The following is a 27,825-nucleotide window of genomic DNA, read 5'->3' on the forward strand; positions in this document are numbered from 1 at the left end:
CTTGACCACATGGGCAGACAGATAGACAGACGCACACTCACACACACACACACACACACACACAGAAATGGGCACATCCAGACAGACCATTCTTTCATTATTCATATGTCATGTCTCTGTGTGAGGCTGGGCTTTTATTCCAGACGAGCAGCATTTCACACATTAAATGTTTTACAAAAAGAGTGCGATGTCTGTCTGTGTGTGTGTGTGTGTGTGTGTGCGTGTGTCTGTGTCTGAGTGTGTGTGTCTTTCTCTCGGTGTGCGTATAGTGTTGGAGCAGCGATGCGGGAGGTTAAGTGGCTCCATGAAGAACATCTCCTTGCACTCAGAGGCCCCCTCCAGTGACATCATCGCCGAAATTAAATTTTCTCAGCGCCTCTGAAAACAGTTCGTCTAAAAAAAAAGTGGCGATTATCTCTCCTTGCCACATTAGAAAACAAAACGAGGTTAAGGTGTGGAGTAATCGCATCGAGAGAGAAGGATACAGAGGTCTCCCCTTAATTTACTGCGCTGGGGAATCAGTCTTGTGCATGCCTGAACTTTCCTCTTGTGAAGTCATCGGGTTGGGAAAATAACTCTTCTGTTATCTTCTTTATCTCCTCTCCTGCTTCCTCTCCTCCTCCGTTTCCTCTCCTCTCAGGGCATATGGAGCTGTATCCACGGCGTTCATATAGACATGAAGAAAAAGAATCCCGAGCTGGACTTCAGTCCTCAAGCCAACATGCTGCATCTGCTCAAGTCCGCCAAGTCCATGGCTCTGTCTTCTCCCAAACGCAACACGGTCCTCCTGCAGCCCAACATCCTGGACGTGATGTCGGGGAAAGGTACTGTCACTCCCACACAGAACATACGTTCTAAAAATAACCCGCAATAGACAAAATCCTTTATTTTTTACAATTATGATACATGTTTTAAGGCCGTAAAAACCCCTAAGCACACACTTTTATACACTTTTCTCAGACAGGCATTAACCTTTTCTCACATTTCTCTCTTATTTAAACACTCTCAAAGTTCAAACTTTGGCGGATTTGAAAAAAATAAGCCCAAACATGTTTAACAAATTTAATTTTAATGATCAATCTGCGAGGTCCTCTTTGTCCTGGCGCCGCTCCGCTGTCGTTTTAGAGGAATGTTTTCTGTACCGAACGTATTGTGTACTGTACAGGAGACACTGCATGGAGGAGATTGATTGACAAGGGTGTGCAGTACAGTCCCTTAGCCAATCAGGGCGCAGAACACAATGCGCGTTCACACTGTACGCTGTAAAAAAAAAAAGAAAGCAAAAAATAAAAAGGCCGCGAAAGGTGAACCGCGTTACAGCGAGGGACGACATTTAAACCTGTGATGACGTTGCTCACACGTCCCGAGGTCACCTTGCCTTTTCCATACGGTCTGCGTACGCAGATCTAAAGGTGACTCCTCTCACCTTGCCGCGGTCTCGGGGCTGTAATCACTAATTGACTGTCGCGTATGAGCGCGTATGAGCTCGCGATTGGAAACACCTCCGATGGCCAGGGCGGCAGCTAATGGATCGGGCCGAGCATCCAGCCAAACATCCGTCTGTCGTATCCGCTGTCTGAGGTGCATCTCTCCTTGTCTCCTAGGTAACTCGCTCCATACTCTGCCCCCGAAGGGTCCCGGTCTCTATAGCAACGCCGCCGGTCCGCACAGTTTCTTGTCATTGTCCGGGCGACACAAAAACCTCCTCAACAACGCTGCGCCGTTCCCGGTTCAACAGAAAGCCACGCCTCTTCAGACCAGCCCCAACAAGCCCCAGCTGTCGATCACCAACGACAACGGCAAGACCCGCCTCGCCGGGTCGGCCCTCGCCGCCGTGCCGCAGGGCTCGAAGCCCCGGGCCCTGTGGAAGAAGAGCGTGGAGACGCTGAAGACGCAGCCCAGCGTCGCCACGCCGGGGCCGAGCCCCGCCCCGTCGTCCGGCCCCGCGACCATGAAGAGCCAGCGCTATCTGCCCGAGGAGCCGCCGCACTCCGACATCTCCGAGTGCTCCAGCCGGCCGCCGTCGCACAAGGATTCGGACTCCATCGCGGCGGCGAGGGGAGGATTCAAGCCCATCAATCAGCTGAGGAAGAGGGGAGGCGGGGGAGTGGTGGGCGGGGGCGGAGGGTCCAAGATCTACTCCATCGACTCGGACCAGGCCAGTCTCCAGTCCGCCCCGCCCTACCAGCGAGACAGCCAGGGGGGAGGGGACGACCACAGCTACCCCCCGGACCTGTTCCCGCCCGACAGCACGTACCCGCACACTCACGCGCTCTCCCACCAGGCGGACGCGCCCATTTTGCAGCTGAGCGCCAGCCTGCTGCACCACAGTCACAGCGCAGAGGCCGACCTGCACTCCCTGAAGGACAAGAAGTACAGCACCTACACACACAGCAGGTATCTCGCTCAGCAGAAAATACAAACAAAAACAAAACCCCAGTGATCATGTTTCAACTGCTTTCACAATCTTGTTTCCTTGTTTGTATAATCGCCGTCATCCTCTCTCCCAGCAGCACGAAGGACAAAGCCGGCGGCTCGTTCGACGCTCCGGGCGCGGGACAGGGGACGCAGAGCGTCCGGCCCGGCCACTGTCGCTCCTGCCTGACCAAGCTGAGCGGCTACTCCGGCCTTTACACCGTCCGCTCGCCGCAGGCCCGCTGCGACGCCTGCGCCCACCTGGGGAACCTCTACGACATCAGCGAGGATCACCTGCACTCGCACTACGCCCACTCGCACACGCACCCGCACGGCGGGGACATGTTCACGCACTACCTTCCCCAGAGCGAGCTGGGCCTGGTGGGCGAAGGGGACGGGCTGGTCAGCCACTTCGAGCCCTCCCCTTCCTCGCCGTCGGCTCTCCCGGCCTCCTCGCCGTTGCAGCACCTTCAGCTGAGTCGCCAGCACTCGTACGAGAACGTGCTCCCGGACGGCGTTCCCGAGCGGCAGTCGCAGCTGCACACCCACCTGCGGGGGCTGAGCCTGCCCGACAGGGACAGGGAGCGGGAGCTGACCCTGGACGAGGGGGCCTACGCCAACGTCCTCACCATGCGCTCCGACCGTCCGTTCAGCAGCCGCAGCCCGCCGTCTCCGTCACCCTCGCACCACCACAGTCTGGACGCGCCCATGCCCCTCCCCCGGCGCTCAAAGAGCCTCTTCCCCGACCGGCCGTCCCACAACCCCTTCCTCCAGTCGGCTCCCGGCGCGACGCAGCGCGACGCCTCCCCGCAGGCCGTCACGCGCCTTCCGCAGAGAAGCTCCGCCCACGAGCTCTACAAGCAGCGGATGCCGCTGTCGCTCACCCTCGGGAACCACGGCGGTCACCACAACAACCAGCACGGCGGCGTTGTCGACCAACAGTTGTTCTACCCCCAGCAGGAGCCCCCCGTGGTGGCCTACATGGTCCCGCCCGCCGCCTCTCAGCCGCTGGGCTACGTGACGGCGCCGCGAGCCTCGAGCGCCGGCGGCAACCGGCCCCGGCTCTATCGCCGCATGCCGAGCATCGAGTCCGACGTCTGAGAGTCGCACGCGCGCACGCGTACTCTCACTGAAAAAAACACACGCTGACACACACACACGCATGCGAGACAGAGGTGTGTGTGTGTGACTGGAACCAGGCTGCTCTGATTCTAAGCACATACACGTCAACACACACACACACACACACGGACACACACACACTGACACACACACACACAGAGGCAAAAGAAGGGGAGGTCTGCGCTGGACTCCGAGGTTAATGGGGATGCCGAGTAAAATAAATCGTTGTTTCTTTATCGCACCCTCTCCAGGACAGGGTTGGGGCCACGGGGACACCTGCAGGCACACCGCGAGATGAAAAGTGTGTGTACTGGCCTCAAGCTCTGGGCACCGAGGCGCAAACTGACAATACGTCCGACAAGACAGATCGAATCCCTGGTGGAATAAAGAGGGACACTGTACACGGAGTCTGACGCCAACCGTGGGATCCGACTGAGGGGAGGAGGGGGGGAGATTCAACATCGTGTTTGGGAGACGAGCCGACTTGTCCCGCCCTCTCACCAGCCTCTCGCAGAGGAAGGGGACTCGCAGGAAGCACCCTTTCTTTATGAGATTACACACACACTCGCGCACACATAAGCACATACATATTTCAGCTAAACACACCCGCCCCTCCCCCCCCCCCGCCCCGCAGGACTCTCCTGTTGCACTATGATTTTCTCCAGTCAACCCGTATGTTGTCTGAGCCTCCAAACTGCACTGCCAGCATGGCTTAAAGAGTAGTAAACTAGAGCAACTCTTGAATTGAGCGGGGAAATTACCATCTCTTGTAATCGACCAGACTGGGGGGCGGGCAGCTGGTCGGGACGCAGGTCTGAGAAGCGTCTGCCCGCAGATGTACAAACACTCGAACACACACGCACACACTGTGTCTGTTTCTACGAGGGTGAAGCGGGGGAAGTAAAAACTACCGACTGTTTGTTATTGTTGATGTCAGTTAATTGAACATTCCAAAAAGTGGACCAAACATGGCCGCCAGTAAAAAAAAAAAAAGCCTATCAGGACGAGAGTGTGTGTTCTAGTGTTTCTAGATCTAGAGACATACAGTATAGCATCCTTGCTTCCTCTCTTAGCTAGCCTTCAGGTCATACTGCATGCTTCCTACTGCCCTGTGTTACAGTTAAACTCCTATACAGGGTCATATATGCACACACACACACACACACACACACACACAAATATAAATATATATATGCACATACACACACATGCACATACGCAGTAGTCTAGGATAGTAGTTTTAGGGTGGGTGTGTGTGTGTTGAAGCTACGAGATAGCTTCTCTTTGTGCACTTTGTAGATTTTATACCCTGCCACCTAACACAGACGTTTGACCAAAAACACTTTTGTACTGAAAAATATGAATATTCTCAACCATTCGCTGGATAGATGTTTTCTTTTCTCTTATTTCTCTTTGCCATTTGGGTTTTAGGGCACCGTTGATTTCCCATTGTGAGGTCAGAAGTTTTACCGTGTTAGATAATGGGTACAGCATCAAACAGTATACGCAGCAACGACTCTTAATCTTTCTCTTATTTTCTTAACTTTTGCAGTGCTCATTCCTCCTTCATCCAGCCTTCCCTTCTTCCTCCATCGGCTTTTGTTCCTTCTCTTAATTACTCCTTTGTCTTTTTGCTCCTTCCCTGCTTCCTTCTATTATAGAGTAGATTGAGTATCAGAAGAATAAAGTTCAGTCGTGGTGTTTTTAAAACTCAACATATTGTTGGAAATCACTTTATATCAGTAGTCGTAACAATTCCTCAATCTCAACTCTTTTAGGATACAGTGCTTTTTTTTTGGCTTTTTTTTCGAAAAACACAGTTTTTATGTTGAACAAAAGACCTCGAGGCCCATTTTAATGTTTCCGTAGTGATTTTAGAGGCTGAGTGCATCACTGTTGCAGATTTACTCACCAAATTTATACTCCTGGACGCGCGTCAAAGTAGCTGGTACTTGTGTTGGCTCTCTGTTGGCGAGAACACGGCGCTGTGTTTCAGCAGAGAGTCACATGGCAAAGCAGAGAGATTGCAAAGTGACTCGTTACAGAGGCATCACACACACAAACACACACACATATACACACACACACACTCGACGAGCTGGCAATGTGTGTATGAGTGTTTTAGAAATCCATAATCTACTGAGTAAGGGCATTGATTTTTGAAGCACGGATTTTGATGGAAAAAAGACTTGATATCCCATTAGCTGAGCGTCTGTCTCTATTCTCTCTCTTTCTCTCTCTCTCGCTCTCTCATACACACACAGACACACACACACACACACACACACACGGCTCTATATATATTGGCTGCAAAGAATGCAAGACAGTTTGAACAAAAAAAACCGCACCTTTTCGAAATCGGTGACCGCTGCCCCTCTTTTGGTGATCTTACCAGGTTTGGTGTGTGAGTTATATGCACAATATCAGGTTGCAATATTATACTTCTGTACAGAGAAATATTTGTTTTAAATGTTAGAAACGGATATCATTTGTTTGATTTGAATGGTATTAAGTGTTGAATTCATTTCAATAACAACGTGGCTTTTTATTCTGCTTCTCGAAAAGAACAAAAAAAAAAAAGACTGGCATGTTTTTAGATTCTTGTGTGATTTCTTTTTTTTTTTTTTTTTAATATAGTTTTTTCCTCTGGTGTGTTGTTGGTTGGGACCTCACTGTACAGTCCTCACTGCCTGGTTAACAGACTAGTTAACGATCCTGGTCAGCTCACCAGTTAACTAGCAACACGTAGCTGGGTCTCTCATCTGAATCACACTCAATGAATAACGATGGTCCAGCCTGTGTGGTGAATACGAGCCCCCTCCCTCCCACATAGTTCTCTTCCACTACGAGTCTGTGTTGTTTCACCTCTGAGTGTGAGCGTGTGTGTACTTGTGTGTGTGCGAGAGAGTGTGTGTGTGTGTGTGCAAGTGTGTTTTACACCGTGCAGGCATTTATATAAGTCAGTGGATGATATGTGTAACAAGAGGTTGTTTGTGGTGCGTGTGTGTGTGTGTGTGTGTGTGTATACTTTTCTGTCCTCTCTTCGGTTCGTCCCACACATAACATTTGACCCGGCTCTTACTCATACAACACAAATACATCTACACGCACACACACACACACACACACACAAACACATGTTGCGTCTGTACTGTTGTCGGTTAGGAGAGCATGTAGAATGAGTTTTCTGCGTCCGCCATCACACCGATTTTTCCACCAACCTTTTCGTTTGATTCTCTGATTATCATTTTTTTTAAATTGCATGACGTGCTCGTGTTTCTGGTGGTTACCTATTTTTGCTGCAACACCTGAGTTCTCCCTGAGTTGACCCCCACCGAGGCCACGCGCGCACCGACGGCTCCCTCCACCTCCGTCAGTGCACCACCACACATCCGACCGGAGCCCCGGATGCTTGAACAGCACCAGACTCCCCCCGGCCCGCGATGTCACCGACGAAGGCGCCAAAGCTGGCTCCTGCACAACGCCGGCCGTCGTCGAGCGACATGTGGTAAACGCTTCTCAGTTTGGTCCCGATAAACACATCTTCTACACACACAGTGCTGGGTGGAAGGAGCGCGTTGGTGTGCGCGGTCCTCCGGGTCTCCCTGCCGTGTATCTCACTTGTGTATAAGTTCAGGGGTTTCTAAGCTACTAGTTGTGTTGTAAATACTACCTTGTCACTCAGTACCTCTGTACAATCTGTAAATAAGTAAAGGTTACATTTTTCTACTTGTCTGGGTCTTGTTGATTAATCGTATCCATCCATCCATCTTTCTATACATCCGCCATGTAACTAATCTATTGTATATACAAGTATTTATGCTTTATCAATCGGTAAGGAGCTATGAGAGGATACAATATGAAACTTAAAGGGGTCAAATCCCCTAAATTAAGAATTCCAATATGTTATTTCCACGAACAAAGAAAGTTAAATACATGTTTTCAGCCAGAAACCACAGTATGAAGTCCAATCTGTGATGTCATCAGGAGTCTGGAGCTGCTCCATAGACAATGAATGGAAGATTCATTTTGTGAACACAGAATTTTTGTTTTCTTTATTATCACAAAATTATCTTTTTTATTTCTCTTGTTGAGTCCGGAAATAAGGTCTCAGAGGGAGTTCAATAATGTGTTTGGACTGTCTTACCCTTTTGAAAACCATTTAATTTAGCATATAAACCACCATTGTGTTGGTGTGGACAGAGCCAGGCTGCTTCCCTTAAGTCTTGAGCTTCATATTTATCATAAACTCCCTGCAAGAAAGTGTATTTATCTAAATGTTAAACGACTCCTTCAAGGACTCATTAATGTGCTCTTGGGTACACTGGGTTTCTCACCCTCCGATGAGTTGTCGAGGGTGCTCTGCAGCGCTTTAAAGAAGTGACTAACATGTCAAAACTGTAATTAAAGATGAGTCTTTTCTTTTTTTTAAACAACAAAAGTCCCGTCGGAGGATACACACCAGACCGTGACTTAAGATTATTTGGTCAGACAACTGTTTCTAAGGTCCAGGGAAATTAATTTTCAACATTTGGGTTGCCTTAATTAATGATAACATTACTGTAAACTTAATGGCTCATTAGGAAGTCTGTAAGTCAGAGGTTTCTCACTTTCTAATAAGCCATCATGTCTGCAGTTAATAAGTTGAGCTAATACATTGTTAATGAATTAACTTTGTGTTGGTCGGGCACTGAAATATCTCACAAACTATGAGCTGGATTGTCATGAAACTTTCATTCTTGATCCTCAGAGGATGAATCCAGGATGACTTTTCCTCTTGCATCAGCAATAGTTTGCAGTTTTGATTGGTAACGGGTACGAGACGTTCACGCTTCCCTCAGGATGAATTGCAATCGGCAATTCTTAAATTTTTCATCAACATTTTTACCAAATAACTGCAAAAAATGGGCCTCAGCTGCACTTTGAGTTAAGCGCTAATTAGCAGATGTTAGCATGCTAACATATAAATATTGGTGAACATTGTGACCATTATACCTTCTAAATATCCGCATGCCGAGTCCTAAAAGTGAAGCCAATGCTGAAGTGTCTGAAACTTGATTTCTCTCTAATGGCCAGCAGGGGGCGACTCCTCTGGTTGCGAAAAGAAGTCTGATTGTATAGAAGTCTATGAGAAAATACCTTCGATAAAGTGATAATAAAGACATTTTATTTTACAGTTTGTCTCTAAAAAATAATGATCAAACACCTCCAATGAAGGACCTACATACATTTAAAAAAAAAAAGTAATTTAAGAAAGCAGTAAAAATTAACCCACCCTCTGCTGTTATTTCTGATTGCAAAAAAAGATGGCGACAGCCAAAAACCAAGATGGCAACGGCCGAAATTAAGCTTCAAAACAGCAATCCACAAACCAATCGGTGATGTCACCGTGACTAAAGTGTGTCCTAAAGAAATAAAGCAGGTTTGCTGGAGGAGGATAAACAACCTTCTATTTATCTACGTGTGTGTGTGTGTGTGTGTGTGTGTGTGTGTGTGTGTGTGTGTGTGTATATATATATATATATATATATATATATATATATATATATATATATATATATATATATATTCACAGTATATCAGTGTATCTATCTTTGCCGTCTGCTGACTACTAACAGGACTTTTTAGGATCCTGCTGCAAAAGCTCTCTCTGCCCCACTCGTCGAATGCTTTCATAATGACGCTCGACATGAGTGTGTGAGTGCGTGCTCGTGTGTGTGTGTGTGTGTGTGTGTGTGTGTGTGTGTTTAGATCAGTGTTCTGGTAAAAAGCTTTATTTTTATATTTTTGTCTCCCTCAGGAGACGGACGCTCTAATCTGGGCTGAAGTGGGACAGGAGAGGGGAGCAGAGAGGAGCACATAGACAAAAAACACACACTCAGACATACACACACTCAGACACACACACACACACACACACACACACACACACACACAAACACACTTTTGCATGGTGCAAATCAGCACACACCGAGGCTGAAAGATCTGTCACAAGCCGTAGACCAGCTGCAGCCAGAGGAGAAGCAGGAAGGAGGAGAGAGAGAGTCCCGCCGCCGCCGTTCAGACTTCATTTGAAATGACTCGCATGGTGAAAACATCGCTCTCCACTACCGAGCGTCCACGCAGACCTACACGTCTGCGCTCACAAGAGTGTGTGTCCTCATCTGTTTGCTGCTTCCTCAGAGACGGGGCGTGAGGACCACGGCGGCCTAATTCTTCCTGACGTGATCCATATGCTCGCGTCTAATGGACGGAGTAACAACACACACTCAGACACGAGCCTCTTATTTAATTAATGGAACGGAGCCCCACGTGTCGAGCTGGCGATGTAATTACTGTAACACGCGGGAGAAGAAAGCATGTTCCCCGTACCCCTGAAGTAACGCTCGTGCATACAATATACACACATGTATGTGCTGCGAGATTAAGCAGATAAATGAAGATGATTAATTTCCTGAAAGTGCGTCTGCGTCGGAGCAACCCCGCGGCTGGAGAGGAGTCAGTCAAATACGAAGCACAAGCCGGAAAAGAAGAAGAGAGAATGATGGAGGACGATGAGGGTGATAGCGCTGACTTTGACAGCCCCGCTGTAGGCTGTTGGCTCGTCCAGAGACTTCAAACATCCTCATTAACCAGCAGTCAGCCTACACATTTAACGCGTGTGTGTGTGTGTGTGTGTTTGCATGTACGCTTGTGTTCTTAAACTGCTGTGATTGTATGCGTGAGATAGATAGATAGATAGATAGAAAAAGAGGGGGAGAGAGAGAAGGAGAGAGGGAGAGAGCAGCGTGTCAGCCTACACACTAAACAAACCCATGAAAATTCATAAGGACCTGGCGACGCCTACTCACAAATACTAAAAATACTGGAGTGAGTTGAGCCTAGTCAGAGGAGAGGAAAGGGGAGGAAGAAGAGCGCGAGAGAGAGAGAGAGAGAGATATAGAGGAGATGAATAGAGAGGAATGAGAGAGCGGCAGCAGAGGAGGAGGGAGAAGAAGACGAGATAGGTGTAGCATGAACCAGGGGAGAGGAGAGCAGAAAGAGAGGAGAAATAATAGTTACATCAACTGCATCCAACTTAGAACATCTATTCTCAGCCTCCAGCGGTCAGCACTCACTTTGTGTAAAAGAGAGAGAGTGTGTGCGTGTGTGTGTGTGTGTGTGTGTGTGTTTCTGCGTGGAAGTGTTTTCACATTTTCCCTGGATATCTCCAGGAACATGAAGATAAAAACAGTTTAAATTTTTCTCAGCTTGTTGGCTTTCGAGCCTCTTCTGTGTTGCAGGAGTCCTCGTTCACACTGATTTGATGGCAATTGACAGCGTTTTACTGTCAAAGTCACCCATCCAGCAGGGGAAGGAGGGTAGGAGCAACGAGGAGTTTGGATCTGGATGTTGCCTTCAGTGCTGTTATGCAGTCATCGTGTGCAGACGTTTTGTTCTGGGCGTCTGAGTCGGGATGAAGCGGCTCCTTTCACAGCTCTGATGGTCCACTTTCTTCAGGCTTTAGTAAATGTTGACAGATGATGCTTGATTGACAGCCCAGACTCTTACCGAGAGTTTTAAGTTGAGGAGTTTTATAGCTATCTAGCCATCCATCTAACTCAACTGTAAATACATAAGAGTGCTTCACCAGTTTAGCTTCAACAGCGTTGTTGGACGCACGATGGAAAGTTTAGTTAAAAAAAGAAACAATCAAAATCAATGCAGCAGAAGAAGAACTGCCGTCTTTTTTTGTAATAACCTGGCATCTACGTTCCCAAAATGCAACCCCACGGACGTCAGTCCGGCTGAAAATGTCAAGTTTGTCATCCCCGTGACGTGGAGCGTGGCCTCGAGCAGGGAGGAGGAACAGGCTACACAGGTCTGAGAAAGTAAACTCACTTCTTTCTGACTTTTAAAACAGTCTTACTGACTTACTTTGAGTGACATCATGTGAGGCAAATCATCTGACTTCACGCATCTCCCTCTGGACTTTACCGGGCTTCATAAAACTACTACAACTACTCACATACATATTAATACTACTCACAAATTAAATTATTATAAAATTAACCTTTTATGGCTTTGTTTTTAAAAATCTATCATCATACCTCTATACAAAGCGTCCAAAGAAAACCATTTGGTGTATTTGGGACTATTTGGCTCATGCTCGTATTGAAGGCCAATGCCATTAGGATGAGTGCAGTACCACAATTCATCCAGCAGATGGAGACACATCGTCTGTTATTACATGGACAGCTGTTGCTGGAGGAGTGCAGTGTGCAATGCTCATCGGTGCAAAGTAAAACGTCCAGAGATATTGGTGTATTGGTGTAGCTAGCTTGCCATTAGCTTGATTTGTGGTTACGGCTGTATAAATAATGTGTATTTGTTCTCTTCAGCTGCTGGTCCAGTGAGTTTTTGTCGTCTAGCGACAAGAAGTAACAAGAAGACAAATTGTTTGCCCGTTTTCTTTGTTTGCTCATGTTTGACGTTAGAATTGTGTTTAGCTTATAGGTAAATATATTCATCATGAAGTTTTAGCTGATTTGGAAATATGCTCTTTCACTTCGTTGCCAAGACTTCGACCAGAAGATTGATACCACTCTCATGTCTGTGTGGTAAATATAAATCTCCACCCAGCAGCAGGTTAGCTTATAGCTTGTGTTAAGACGCCGTTGTGGAGAGATTGAAAGGCACTAACCGGTGGAGGACGGCCCACGGCGCCCCATGTCTGGACCATGACTCTTGTTAAGCACTAAAAGTGAGTGAACGTCTCCGTCTCTGCTGCTTTCACTCGTAACCCTCCTCTTCTTTAATCTGTGCCTCGTGAGTCTTCAGACTTTATGGCGGAGCCGTTCTGAAACACTTGAGTCCCTCTTCAATATCCATGATAAACAGTTCCTCTTTTGCAGCTCTGATGGTGGACTTTCCGCTGCCTGACAGATGACGTTTGATTGACGCCACAGTCCCTGTCAGTCGGCTCAGTTTGAGCAACAAAAGCAACATGGCTTCCCTGGTAGAAAGCTATAAATCCCAAACAGTGAGATATCGTGCATGACTGACGACACCATAGTCCCTGCCTCACTTTTCTCTCTCCCTATCTCGCTCGCACACATAAATAGTCCTGCCAGGCTATGCTTATGCTAATAGCTATATGCTAATCAGGGCACTTCCAGGTGCAAAAAATAGACACAGAACATTTAGAGTAAATTTAGCTTTAAGGACCTGGCTAATCGCACCATTAATGTTACATCCATCCCGACGCACGCGTGCACAGTGTGCGGCATTGTTGTTATTCTAATAGTGTGCGTTTCCACCTGACTGCTGCTTGCTGAGGGATGCCGGGAGGCGGGAACAAGGAGTTGGACAAACTCTGCTCCGTGTGCATCTCCAGCTCCCCTCTCCCCATGTGCGAGAGCTCGTAAATGTGAGAGCCGCGGCTCTCAGACTTCACGCCGTTTTGTTGTGTTTGTTTTATTTTGTCTCGTCTATAAAAGATGAAGCTCCAGGCGGGAGAGAGGGAGAGGCACTCAGCCCTCCCCCGGGTGAGGGGGGGGGGGGTACTCGCTGCTGGGCATCGTCCCCTCTGCATCACCCTCCTCCCCACAACCACAGCGGTCCATGACGGATGAACGAGGACAGCTTGTGCACGTGTGTGACTAAATTAACAATCATATGAAACCCTGTTCTCATATGCAGAGCGTCTTCTGTTTGTATTATTGAAAGTATTAAGTTTGGCATCCATAAAAAGGTAATATCTTCGTCATTACTCTCTGTAAAAGATAGCATTCATCTTGTTGTTTTACTCATTACCTCCTGGAAACAGTAATTTGTCAGAGCTGTACCGATAAATTACCAGCAGTTTCATCTCTTCAAAGACTCCTGTTCATAACGTTACTGACCTTGTGGCTCAGCGTCAGCATCAACAACAATGTTTAGTGTTCTTGTCAGCTGCCGGCAGACTAAAAAAAACAACAAAAACAAAATATTGAATGAATAATTTGCAGCGCAGAGGACATAACTCTGTCTGTCAATTTATGTTTGTGAGTTGAGAGAGGAAAGTTTGAGTTTCGCTCAATTTATTTGACATTAAATCACAGACAAGTGTCAAGGAAGAGACAACAACTACGAGACATTGTGTCTTTGTGGTGCACGATGTAAATATAAGAAGCGAGTGACTCGGTGATGTCATGCTGCCAATAGACAAACACAATATATCATTCGCAATACAATTACTCCAGTCAACAAGAACAATGAGCAGAGAAATCTAAGAAACATTGCATTTTTGTTTAGAAAAGCTAAGCATTTTGGGGAAGGGTTTCAAAATAGCAGGATATAAATACATACAAATATTATTTATAAGTATAATTTGGCCTGTTACTTATTCATATTGTGTAAATATTTTTGTTCTGGAGGAACAAACTTGAACATATTGTATTGTTCAAAGTGAACTCTTGACCTTGAGAAACAACAGCTGACCAAACAACCTCAACACAAGCTCCGCTAGCAGCTGTTCTGGAGCTTTCTATTGTAAGACATGATCTTCCTGAAGCAGATGGAGTCAACTTTTGAGCCAGTGTGTACAAGAAGTCCTTAAAATGCTCAGAAAACATCTGCAGTTTGACGCCAGCTGAGCAAACATCTGCTGAAATCCCCAGAAACAAGCGACGAGAGAACACTTTCCTCTGGTTTGTTTTTGTCTTCATGCAAACAGACTTCACCCTGTCGGAGGCGAGACGCCGTAACCTTTAGACAAGGCGCATTGTGTATTGGAAAAATAATACTTAGTTTGATGGACTTGCAGTGAAACTCACACTGAACCTCCCTGTGTATTTTTCTCAAGGTAGGAAGTAGCGTCGAGTAAGCAATTTGTTAAAGTACTCGTCAGTGTCAAACAGGTCTTTCAGTGGAGTAAGCCGACCTTTCAGCGCCATTGGCTGAGGCCATAAATGATGTACTTGTAAACCGCATGGATGCTTAAAAATGAAGTCATCTATGCAGTCGGGGTGAACGCTGCTGCTTTTAAACTCTGTTCTCTTGCTTCATCGCATGGACAGAAGAAGAAGAAAAAAAAGCCTGTAAAGTCCACAAAATGCAAGAGGAACCCTTGTGCGAGTTTGTATTGAATTATGTTCACGCCGGCAGTAAAAGTCAAACCGGAGACTCAACAGGAGGCCGAGAGCACGACGTATTTCTTCTTTGTGAGACTGAAATGTACCACTGGGCCTGATGCATGTCCCCCACTGGCTCTGCGCGCTAAATATGAATTAACTTCAACTCCTACCACTACAACAAAATCCATTCATTTGAGTTTCTTCCCCCAATATAGTGTGTTCTGCTGTGAACGCAGGAAAAAAGATCCAAGTGTTGTTCAGATTAATGTTACCGAAGAGACATAAAGCCAACTGATGTTTTTACTTTCACTCCGCAGAGTGACACAGGGGTCGTGTTGCTGTGTCTCTGTCCGTGGTGCTGATTGTGGATCCGTCAGCAGTGCAGGAGCTGTCCAAGGTGTTTGAAGAGCTTCATGCTGACTGTAATGTCTGCTGCCGGTGGGAGGCACTCAGCCCGTGTCAGATCTCGCTAACTTAATCACTGAGACATTATCCGAGCCGGTCTGCCGGGATATAGAAGCTATGGGAGCTTCGTTCTGCGCCGAGACTCAGAACATGTTTCCCTGACATCTTATTTTTTGCCTCAGCCTCAGTGGTTCCCTGGACAATTTCATTATTTTCGTCATTGCCAGTGAGGCTGTACGTCGGGTTGGCTGTTCAGTCGGAGGATCGGTGATCCTGCTGTCCAGCTCTCAACGAAACTTTGAGTAAGACACTGAAAATCCAACCGTTCTGAACGTATGGGTGTGAGAAACGAGAGTCGAGCCCCATGTTAGTGGCTCTTTGAGGCTTTAAGCTTCTAGCTTTGAGGTAAATGCTTATGTCAGCATGCTAACATGCTTACAGTGACAAAGTCAACACGCTGATGCTAAGCAGTTATAATCTTTACTTTGGTCACCATGCTAGTTGCATGTTATTTTTAAAAGATGCAACATGCATAATTTTTTTCCCCCTCAAGCCTACTAGTCATGCGCTGCTGTGCTGTGATCATCCAGCACTCGTTTCCTTAACCGTTTGGCTCATTTTGCTCACGGGAGGAATTTTCCTTCAGGGCTTTCTGCCAGAAAGGATTTATTTTAAACTCAAACCTAAACCTAACCAAGCAGGTGCGTTGCCTTCACCTGAGAGGACTTCACAGCCGAGGAACGCACATTGCATCACCGAGCTATCAACTGATCATCACAGTACAATAGTGCCAGCCAGTACGAGCCAATCACAGCACAGTAGGGCGGAGCCAGTTCGAGCCAATCACAGCACAGTAGGGGAATCGATCTTGGGAAAAAGATGGCGCAGCTTAGTTTGACAAAGCAACTGAGGTGGATTGTAATTTGTTAGTTTTGCAAGTATGTAATCATAATCCAAATACGATAATTAACCTGATGATGGTGCTAGAAAGGGCAACACCAAAGTCATTAGGGTTCATCCTCTGGTTACCATGAATGTGTGGCCCAAATTTCATGGCAATCGATGTCCTGATCCACCACCATTACCGTCCAAAATGTAAGTCACCTTTGACAGCAGTCAGTGGAAGTAAAGGATATCAGTGTTGCACAATCCTAGTCTGAAGAGCAGGTCCTCACTCATCTTCATCCAGCTGCTTCTTCCCTTCAGCTGCAGCCACTCGCAAGTCATTTGACTCAAGAGCTAGAGGCCACTCTGCTCATCCCCAGAGGACGCAGAGAGGGTGCAAATGTCTGTCTGGCTTTCTCGGTACAAGTACGACGTGACCACGGCGGTCTGGGCCCAGACATCCAAATCCTTCCCAAGACACGCAATGTTTTGTTTGCTATCTCTGCGGGGTCAGCTCTGGTGTGAGAACAGGAGTCGAGGAACACAAATGATCCAATGACTGGATGCAAGAATGGTGCATGGTGTTAAGCTGTTTGCTAACAAAAAGAGGACTTTTTTCGGGGGGGGAAAATAACCCTGCATAATTTTTTCAGGGGTCGCCTCAAAGCATGAAGACATGTGACATATGAGTTAGAGGACTAACTAGGAGCGGATGTTTTTCATTCACTTGGCTCAGTGGGACACGTGAAGCTGTGAGAGAAATGAGGAACCCGAGCCAGTGGAGAGGCCAATGCAAATCAGAGACCTCTCAGCAAGCAGCACCGGCTTCATCACATGAGTTTGTGTTATTGATGTCCTATATTGTCATTTGCAGGGGCTGCAGTCACATCGGAGCTCATTATCATTATCATGTGTTTTTGTGAAAGCAAAAAGCAACCTTTCCATGTTTTAGAGCTTCCTCGGATTAACTTAATTGTCACAGGGGAAGTATAGAAAATCAGGAACCTGTCAAGTACGTATGTCATGCTGTTCCACTTTGGCAAAAGAGAGAGCTGCAAGTTAAGAGAGGGACTTTTAACTGGTTATGAAACAGTCTCCATTTAACGCCTCTATATGACGCACATAAGTAACGAGACCATCAGGCACAAGGTGCCACTGGGTCGGATTCAGCAGAATCAAACAAAATTCAAAGTTCTCCCCGAGCTGCTAAATAACTAATGGACACGCTCACATTTTCAACATCGTGCTGTTATGTGACTTCCGTTAGCTCGACGCCCTGGACGGTCCGCTGAGAGCGGGAACTCTTTAATCCTGCTTCAAAACGCAACTATGATGGCTGTTTTGTGCAATGATTGTGAAATAATATCACTCTTTTTGTGATGAGACCGTCCTCTCTGTCTCTGCTCCACCATCTGATCATCTGACCTCGGACCGCATATCTACTTAACCTCATCTCAGAACCGTGGCTCCTCATTGTTTTCTGAAAGGTTAGTTCGATAAATTAAAGTTATTAGACACTTGTACTCTTCTTGCGTCCCTAATCAGCTCCATCTTGTCCTTCACTTGAAATCTTCCTCTGTCAAGGTCATTCTCTGACAATGATTTGTTCTCAAGCCTGAATTTAAGAATTTGCACTCGCAGGATTTTTTTTTTTCAGGATGAACTGATCAGCAGGTCACTTGTCACCTTCCTGCTCTGCAGAGCGAGCGCTCAAACAAGCAAAACTGTCACTCAGAGGCGACAAGCAGGGCGGACGTTTGCTGCGCGATGCGAGCAGCCAGTCATTGCCGAGCCGAACAGACGGCTCAACGGCCGACTGTTTTCTGAGGTCATAGAAAAACCTTTTAGAGCGCCACTATCCTTAACTTGCACAGCAACTGGATGCTGGCGAGAATCGCTCTCGGCGAAAATCCCTCTCGTCAGACTTCAAGCGAAGGCTCCAATCGGTGTGCGACAATGGCGGCTTAGACGCCGCGACGGCGTCAGTTCATGTAAGGAAGAGCAAAAAGCGACACTGAAGGCTTTTCTCAATGGAATGAAGGTTTTTCGCTCCTCTCCAGACTCACTTTTGCTAAGAGTTTGATTGACAGATGGTCCATCCAATCACCTTCCTAGTCAGGTTACACGTGTCCCCCTCCCTTTGATTTACAGTTACAGCACACTCTCTCTGCGTCTGTACACGTCAGTTACATTCTCGCAATTCTCGCCTATTATCTTCACACTTTATCGTTCCCTCACTTTACGGCCTTGGAAGTCTAACAATACCGCTCACAACACAACGCGATGCCCCACAAAGGCTCCCTGCCCACGGCCATCTAGAGCCAGCTGAACTCTGGAGGCCTCATCTGTGTGTGTGTGTGTGTGTGTGTGTGTGTGTGTGTGTGTGTGTGTGTGTGTGTGTGTGTGTGTGTCAGGAAATGCACTGCTATCCTTTGCCACTGTTCTGCTTTTATCGTGAGCTCTCTCTCTAACTCTCTCTCATATCACACAAACACACACACACACACACAGACAGACATACAGCAGCACACAGACATCCATGCATGAAACATAGTTTGCATTAAATACTTGATGAGGTGTGTGAGGCTGTCAGGCGTCTTTCTGGAGCTCACTGAGAATAGTTGTCACATCCAATGAACAATTTTGTCTTGTGTAACGTCTCCTGAGCCTCAACGTGGGGATTTGGCCCCGAGAAACAAATTCTGAACAACCTGCCCTGATACCATACTGTACATGTACATCCATTACAGCCCACCACAAAGTACAACAAAACTACTGTCAATGCTTCAAAAGGGTTTTCAAAATGTGAACAGATAACGTATAAATAGGTTTGACACTCAGTTTGACACTTCTACTTCCTGCTCTCCTCTGAAGCTGCTGCACACACTGTGTGTACGCACATTTAGGTTGGAAACTGAAATAAGGACTCTAAATAAAATTGTCTGTACAATGTTTGTTGAGAGATTTTAAGGCCTTTGGCTAGGATTAAATCTGATTATTTAAAACGTAGTATGATCATGAAACTGTTTCATTCATGTATTCTTTGACAGTTTGTTGTTTTTGGTTTGATTTTGTGGGTTTTCACGCCTAAAAATATACTTTGTAGAGGATGTAAAGAACGAATTTAAAACAGAGAAATAACAAATATAATTTCGAAGTGAAAACACACGCTGGTGTGTGATCGCCTTGTGTCGTTCTTGCTGCTCGGGGGGGAAGCACACCCAGTGCTCTTGTGCTATTTGCGTGAGTAGGAACGGGTCCGTGGTGAGTTTGTGTCCAGCGGTTATGATAAGATGTCCATGCTCGTCTCTGCCCTTGAGAACAACACAAAGAACTGCTTTCCTACAGCCGGGATATGGTGTGAATGTCGGATTAGCCTCACAGGGAGGTGGACGAGGGTCCATCTTCAGCTCTGAGTACACCTGAACCTTTAGTCTCTGGGTACTTACTGCTCCAGCTCCCAGCTCCAGTTTAATTCCCTCAAAGCTGGGCACTGTAGTTTCAAGCCAACTTGAACCAAACAGGAGTAAAAAAGGACATTTTCTCCGACAGATGAAGACACATTTTGGTGCTCGAGTGAGTTTCAGTCAGTATTTACTGCAGCAAGATGGTATTTGAGGAACTGACTCAAAATAAACTACCATTCAAAAATAGCACGTCATCCAGTGCAACATTTTGGCTCATTTTGCTCGCGATGTCGTTTTTGGACAGAAACGGAGGTGTACATCACAGAGGAATAGAATATGAACAGGCTCGCGTTGAGGAATCAAGTCTTTGTCGGTTTTGGTCTTTTAATGGGATTAGTTGACACAAAGAAGATAAAGAATATGCCAGCTGTACCCTTTAAATATGAAGCTACTGGTCCAATTTCATGCGTAATATTTCCTGTTTTTTTAATTCAATGAATATCAAATGAAGAAATGAGAAAAGAATATAAAACTATATTTACTTATAGCTCCCCCTTTATATGGATACACACATTCACACACTGCATAAGTCTCTCTCTGACACACACACACACACACACACACACACACACACACACACACACACACACACACACACACACACACACACAAACATCACAGGTCTCTGGAGCTGCACCTTCAGGCCAGATTAGTTTGAGTGACTCAGACGCAGCTCTCCTGCTGTGTAATTGAACACAACTACTGTAGTCCCTCTGTTCACATATTTAAAGATACACACAAATATACACACACACACACACACACACACACACACACACACACACACACACACACACAGAGGAACATAGACATTGTGGTTATTGTGTTGAAACCCACATTGCGAAGAAAAAAAAAAAGTGTGTGGAAGAGAAGTGAAATAGGATTATTAAAGTGAGAATAAAACAGGGGAGAGGAGCAAAAGAGAGCACAGAGAGATGTAAGACGGAGGGGTGAGACGGAGAGAATAAAAGCAGGGGCGCCTTGTCTTTCCTTAAATACTCCTGCTGAGATGCTGCTCCACTGATCAAACGGCGAGAGAGGAGAGGTGAGGGGGCGCGTGTAGGAGGTGGAGGAGAGAGAAAGAAAGAAAGAGATATAGAGAGCAGAAGAAAGGGATAGAGAAGCTGCTGAACAGCGAAAGAGAAAAAGAAGAAAAAGGTAATAAGAGGGATAGCGAACGGCAGCCGTCAAATTAAAATTATAAAAGGTGTGATGGCACGGACCAAGATTTTACTTCTGCCAGATATTGGCGCCCCGTCGGTTCTCCGGCTGTCAGGTTTCATCTCATCACATAGGAGTCTCTCACATACCTGTTACAGCAGCAGAAACGCTGTCACCAGCCCACCGGCGCTCTGCTGACGTCATTGACAGTGACGACCGCCATCTTAGGGATCTACAGCGAGGAGACGGGGAGGGAGACACTGTTTAGGAGTGCTCTGTACCTGCAGAAAGTGCACTCGCACTGCGTGTACCTGTGTGCATGACAGCTCTTAAAAAAGCCTAAAAGAGTTTGTTGCTCAGTGGACACAGCATCATAGTGCCTACACACACACACACACACACACACACACAAACAAACACACATGCATGCATGCATACTGGCAGAATGGCCTGAAGTTCAGGCTTTAACTTAAGCTGACAGTCAGGACACACACTTGTCACATTCTGAAAGTATTTGGTAATATCACTGGAAAAACACACACACACACATGCACACACACACACATACACACACTGTCATTAGAGCAGATTTTTGTCAAGAAGAAGTCTGATGGAGGAAAGAAAACCAGAGAATGAAACAGGCGTAATTTAAGCATCCGTTTTTAGAAACACATATTTTACGAGTAACTAATTTGAATCATAAGTAATTCATGCATTCATAAACATGAATTAAAGCTTTTTTTTCTAATACTGAGTTGTTCCCTTTCAGCATCACATTATGCATCACAACAGTAGTTTAAACTGTGAATCACAAAAAGGGTTATGTGACTAAATCATTTTAAATTCACCAACTTCAACTGCAGCATTATACAACCTTTTTTCACACTCAAGAGGTCAGTACATTTAAAAAAAAGGGAGAAAATATTACCAACACAAATCTAATTTCCAGTCTTCTCTTTCTTTAAACAGTGAAATGAGCCGTGTCAGTGAGATGAACTCTGTCGTTCCCGACAAACGCTGCTCTAAAAGGGTAAATTATGCGTTTGTTAGGAACTATTTTCTTTGGTGGATGAAGATACATTTGGTGCTCAGAAGGACAACGCGTGTACGATTGACTCAAAATAGACGACAGTGCCCATGTTCTTCATAATGAAGGAACATGTCAACCAGGGCAACTATGTGGTTCAATGATGTGTTTAATAGGTTTTTTTGACATCTGTTGGAGCTCATTGGCACAGAGGAATTGGTTATATTTGACACGGACGGTACAAAATAGATCATCCTCAGTAGGGGTCATATCGACATAGAGAGTGCAGGCAGTGTAGTGGCATTATTATTATTATTATTATTATTATTTGGAGCTATCAAAAATATATAAAGCAATCTGAAGGCTCCTGGGCACATTAAGCTTCTCAATATTTCTTTACATTTAACAGACAAAAGGTTTGATTCCTTTCAAAAAGGTTTTAGTTGATCGTGAAAATCCTCATGACCCAATCCTCGTGACACATGATACATTATGAAATCATTGGGCGTCTTAGAAATGGTCTTTAAATAACAGTGGATTCTGTGCTGTTGCGCAGAAGAAGACCGAGTATGTGAGTGAGTCATGGAAGATGAATGAGGAGGACGGGCTGTGGTCTCAGAAGAGATTCGGGCCGCTGTAATTGATGTACACGTCTTTATCAATCAGTACATTAAGTCAGAGTTACATAAGACTTGTGGCAAACTTTACAAAATAAGGTCCTCGTCTCTTCACCTGGACCCGAGCCATGTTGAAGTAAATCTTAGGGCTCATTCGACCTAATGGGATAATTAATGTATCACTTACTGTATGTTAGTTAATGATCTAAAGTTAGATTTTTATGTGCCAAAGAGGAAGTCAACTCATTACACCAATTAGCATGGACCCTCATGAGTTCATACGTCATGCATTTATTCATGCATTAATTCATGCTGAGTCTTGCACTTATATTAATGCATGAATTGCAGATAAGTCACTTACACATATATTAAAGTGTTACATTATTTTACGGATCGCGTTCGACAGAGCGTGAAAGTCAAGGAGAAGCGTTCCTTCTTCACTGAGGTCTGACTTTGAAGTCAGCTAAAAATAAGTTGATATTAACTCTAATACCACATTGTGATCACATTGTGATACCCACTTATGTATTCTGAGTTCATAATTCAAACAGAAGCGCAGCACATAAGCCTTTTGTCTAACCATTAAAGACAAACCCTGCTGAGGTGGACGCCCGCCAACAACACACGGAGCACGAGTTCAGACACGGTGTTAGAGCTGATCTGAAAGCTTTTCAGTAAAGAAATTACTGTTTTATATCTATACAAGGTCTTTTTATATGTGTAGAGTAAATAAAACGTAGAGTATTTAGAATTACTGCAAATCCAAGAAGTCTGGCTGAGCTGAGTAGATAGCTGAGAGTTAAAGAATTGAGAATACTGAATTTTGTGGTTATAAAATGTATTTTGCTCCTAAATGGATACCTGAACGGGACAACCAGGCACAGGCTCAGGGGCCAAAGGGCCTTGACCTGCAAAATGTCACGAGAAAGACACACACTGTTGAGATGAGACACAACATATAAAGAGGCAAGCAACTACTAAGGTACACAAAATGACTGCAAAGGGACACAAAGCAACTACAAAGAGAAACAATGGGGTCTTCAAAGAAACAAAAAGCAACTACAAAGATATTCAGAATGACGACAAAGAGACACAAAGCAACAACATAAAGAAACAAAATGACTACAAAGAAACACAAAGCAATAACATAAAGAAACAACATGACTACCAATAGACACAAAGCAACAACATAAAGAAACAAAATGACTACAAAGAGACACAAAGCAACAACATAAAGAAACAAAAGAGACACAAAGCAACAACATAAAGAAACAAAATGACTACAAAGAAACACAAAGCAACAACATAAAGAAACAATATGACTACCAAGAGACACAAAACAACAACATAAAGAAACAAAATGACTACAAAGAGACACAAAGCAATAACATAAAGAAACAACATGACTACCAAGAGACACAAAGCAACAACATAAAGAAACAAAATGACGACAAAGAGACACAAAGCAACAACATAAAATAACAAAATGACTACTAAGAGACACAAAGCAACAACATGAACCGACATGAATTAACAATAAAGGAGGTGAAAAAAACGCAAACAAAATGTATTAAAAAAAGACACAAACTTACCATGAAGAGATACAACAACAACAACAACAACAAAAAAGAGGCCAAACATACACACACAGACAAAGTATGTGTGTCTTGCTCCTATTTGGGGAAATGTGCCGGGGCCTTTTAAATGTCTGTGCCCAGGAGCACATTTTCTCATAATCAGCTCCTCACAACTTCCCCTGGAAACTATCTCCAACTTCTCTCGGATGCCCCTGTGGGATTCTGCAGTTTAGGGTTGACTTGATGTCAGATGAGTGAACACAGCTTTCCCCCTCTGAGGGACTGACTGACGGCTCACAGCGCTGACCCCGGCTCCTCTCAGACAGGAAACCTCGGGGAAAACAGGGATAAGCCATTTCTAAATCCACAAAACACATTTACAAAAGGATTATCAAATGCTCCAAACATCCCTGTTATCTGTGTGAGGGAAAACTGTTGGTCCACTGCTCTGCGGTGAGAAAAAAGGTAACGTATAGTTACCCCCCCGAGTCAGGACATCAACAGTTGAGTGTTCAAAGGAGGCTGGAGGCCAAGGCAGATTAGTGGAGGAAATTCAGGTGTCCAGTAGCTCACACATTCTGTATTTGCATATACATATACATTAATTTCCTTAAAGGAAAGTCATACGAATAAATAAATGCCAAATAATTACATTTCAAAAGTACAATGCGGTCCTTAAAGGATGATTGCTCATTCAGTCCAGAGAGTTAGAGTCGTGGATATGAATGGAGAAAAGGAAGGGAGAGAGAGGGGCAGTCAAGGTCATCGAGCCCCTCCCATTGGCTGAAGTGTTGTAGAGCCTGAGGGCTATACGGGCGTAAAGCATCACCTGAGTCATCCACCGCCACTCTGGCCTGCCAGGATGTGGTGGAGTGGATGACTGACATTGTCTAGAACGGCCAGCACCTACCTCCAAATGCGTCTTTTCACCACAGTCCCCAGCGAGTGCAGCCTCCTGCCAAGCACTGAGCCAGCCCTTTTCACCCGCTCGTCCAACCCCCTCTGTCCTTGTCTGTCAAGCTGCCTCTTCAGCAGACCGCACAGCATTAAAGTACATTTGCCACCGCCAACTGATAAAACATGCAACATTTTGCTGCAGACGTCAAAGGACCGAAGGGAAAGAAAAGAGCCAGCTCGGCTCCCAATGGGCATCTGAATTCAGGGACCAGTTCGGCTTGTCTCTCAGTTTCACACTTACGTATTTGTAAGTCTGCACCACCTCAAAATGTCCACTCCTCCAACGTTAACTGGCTGAAGAGGGGACTCAGACCTGCAAAAGTACACCACCACCTCCTTGGTCTTGGAGGTGTTCAGCGGGAGGCCGCTCATATGTCTTCGGTCGCCCAAAGCCTTCGTCAGAGCCCTGCACTACTTCAGAGTTGTACTTAGAGTCCGCTGTGTACTATGTGAACAGGATGAGAGCCAAAAACAGTGTCCTGCCGAGCCCCTGCACTGCTTACCACCTCAGGACATAGTCAGCCATCTTGACGAACTGTGGTCGTCCTGACGGGCAATTAAGGAAAGCGAAGGAGGGATCCACCCACATCCCCTCAAGCTTGCCTCTAAGTACGGGGGATTGGATGGTCGTAAATGCACTTGAAAAATCAAAGAGCATAATCCTCACATAACCACTTGGCTCATCCGAGCGAGAGTATAGGCCCGGTGGAGCATGTCGAGGTTAGCATCGTCCACTCCAGTGTGTTTCCATAGTTTGTAAATTGCGATGGGTCTAGTGTGTGTTTAACGAACTGCAAAAGAGCGTTTAAATGAGGTGCAACGCTCTTTTCAGATGTTCAGCAAATGGACCCTTCACTAAACCTGAGCTTCGTTACCACAGAGCCCACACTGCCACTAACTGCACGTCCTGAATAACTAAAGTTTGACGACAGTGTAAGAGTTAACCATCGCATCACCTGTCTACCAAGACAATGAAATAAAGAAACAGCGGTGCTCCTGTAAAGCCGGGTCGCTCTTTACTGACTGTTACAATCATTAAAAAGCAAAAGCGACGTTTAGTACTTCTACTGCGCTAGAGCGGCGTAGAAGTACTTATAAATGTATGCGCTAAGGTATTCTGCTAATGGTATCTCCGTCGATTTTTATGCAAAAACGTGATGTTTTTGGAACGTATATCTTCTTACAACTTAACGAGTTTAAAGCATGACTAGACCCAAATCCACAAAACCAGCCTGGAAATTAGGAAAATCTGAAACGATTGGAGCTGACTGATGCTACGCTGTGATTGGCTAGTATGCGTTCAAGAGGCGGGACTCGGCGAAGGGCAAAATATTGTACTTTTCTAAAACAAACACCACGGTGTGACAGTCACAGCTGCTTTTTGCAGCGAATATCCAGCTGTGCACAGATGTAAGAAAAACCAGAGCTCGATGTGCTTCACAAACTCACACTTCCTCTGTCCAGAAATGGATGATGAGTAACTGAATCTGTTCAGTTTTACAGATGGACCGACTTTTCTGACACATTCATTCACATTCAGTTCACACCATTTGGAATATATCTGTATCGTGCAGGAACTGAATAACCGCCTCTTTAATCAGCTGGTGGTTCTGGGAAAGACGCATGAAGGAAGGTTTGCTGATCTAATAATTGGCCGCAACTTAGCTTTTCTCGTGTGGTGGATGGCTTGTTGTCAACACTTGTTCTTTTTGACGATATACTGTATCAGCCTTCAGCAGTGTGAAGTCTTTCTTAAGACGATAACCACATGGCTGCATACACTTTGAAAGAGTTATTTCTCACTGCCGTGATCCTCCTGTCCATTCTCACCCCCCCAAAAAAGTGTGACGGGGACAAAATCCAGAATATTACCTTTTTTTTATCTATGTAAACTTCCATCATCTCAGAAATTAACACCTCTACATTACAGGAGAGAGAGAGAAGAACATATTCTGAGGGAATGCAAAGCAAACAGGGACTTGGCAAACACAAACTGCCACATTGCAGCTTTGCCTAAATTTCACAGTATATTTGTACACGTGGATCTCTTCTCTTACATCGTAGTCCCAGGTCTCTTCAGAGCCTGCATTGAGAAGTGGAATGATTACAGCGACCCATAAATCTTTCAATATACATAAAAGCACGTCAGTGTTGTGATCAGCTTGAAAGATTCAGTACTCCTCCTTTAAGCACAACAGGATGTCAGGATGAATCTCATCTTCCCCCCGGTCCCTTCCACTTAACACAGGTGTAATCTCAAGAGGAGACAGGCAGACTTGTCATCACTAATATTTCATATAAATCATTCATCCTACTCAATTTATTCTATAGAGTGTCTATTGCAATCTCAACTCTCCTTCGAACGTAGGAGAGAAGGAGGAACAGACAGAGAGTGTGCAGCCGGCTGGTTCATACAGCACAGCTGAGCAGTAAGTCCACCGTTCCTTATCACCGTTCACGTACCGTTCTTCCTCAAACCAATCACAGATCGCCTTCACGCCTACGGAGTAAACTGCTCTGTGGTCGATGCCGTTAGCCTCAGCTCCCATCCCACAGTTCAGCACCTGGACGCGTCTAGCAAATATGTCAGAGCTCTGTTTGTGGACTTCCGTTCATCTTTTAATACCATGCTCCCCAAACGTCTGCACGCCAAGCTGCTGCAGCTGCAGGTACCGCGTCCCATCTGCTTGTGGACAAGAGGACTCCCCAACCAACAGGAAGCAACAGGTGCGGCTTGGCAGTCGTCTGTCTGCCCTCCCTCACCACACCGACACAGGAGCTCCACAAGTTTGTGTTCTCTCTCCCCATAGTTGAACCAATGACTGCATCTCCTGCTACACTTCTCTTTAAGTCTGCCGTTGACTCCACGGTCCCAGGCCTCATCAGGGGACAATGATGAGGCAGCCGACAGGAACACTGTGACACAGCTTGGCAGCACCGAGTACAGATGACAACCTAGAGCTCAATAACTGCTCTGTGAGATGAACGTCCCCCCTGGACGTGTCCTTCACCTCCTCCATCACTTTGAGGGATCAAAGGCTTCCCCCGAATACTCTGCCCACAACAAACACAGACTTTAACGCACCAGGGGAACAG

The 27,825-nt window shown here is 45.7% G+C and overlaps 1 protein-coding gene and 1 long non-coding RNA gene across 7 annotated transcripts in view; one reads left to right on the forward strand and one right to left on the reverse strand.

Moving 5' to 3' along the window:
* The window catches only part of grin2ab (glutamate receptor, ionotropic, N-methyl D-aspartate 2A, b), a 117,785-nt gene extending 110,522 nt beyond the window's left edge, over positions 1-7,263 (forward strand). For 5 of the 6 annotated variants that reach the window (XM_068589079.1, XM_068589077.1, XM_068589076.1 and 2 more), the window contains 3 exons: positions 641-824; positions 1,605-2,397; positions 2,511-7,263. In XM_068589079.1, the coding sequence (XP_068445180.1) occupies positions 641-824; positions 1,605-2,397; positions 2,511-3,516 (1,983 nt within the window). In that variant the 3' untranslated portion in view covers positions 3,517-7,263. The remainder of the gene's footprint in view (positions 1-640; positions 825-1,604; positions 2,398-2,510) is intronic. The other variant, XM_068589075.1, reaches the window with a different exon arrangement.
* LOC137793110 (uncharacterized) overlaps positions 1-27,825 on the reverse strand; it is a 38,971-nt gene that overhangs the window by 10,343 nt on the left and 803 nt on the right. The window contains exons 2-3 of the long non-coding RNA XR_011078187.1: positions 20,701-20,783; positions 13,422-13,481 (exon numbers count right to left, since the gene is read on the reverse strand). This is a non-coding gene — a long non-coding RNA (uncharacterized lncRNA). The remainder of the gene's footprint in view (positions 1-13,421; positions 13,482-20,700; positions 20,784-27,825) is intronic.

Source organism: Clinocottus analis, unplaced genomic scaffold, assembly GCF_023055335.1.
Source record: "Clinocottus analis isolate CAN_PGR_092001 unplaced genomic scaffold, fCliAna1.0.p SCAF_22, whole genome shotgun sequence".
In the NCBI taxonomy this organism is placed as follows: Eukaryota; Metazoa; Chordata; class Actinopteri; order Perciformes; family Cottidae; genus Clinocottus; species Clinocottus analis.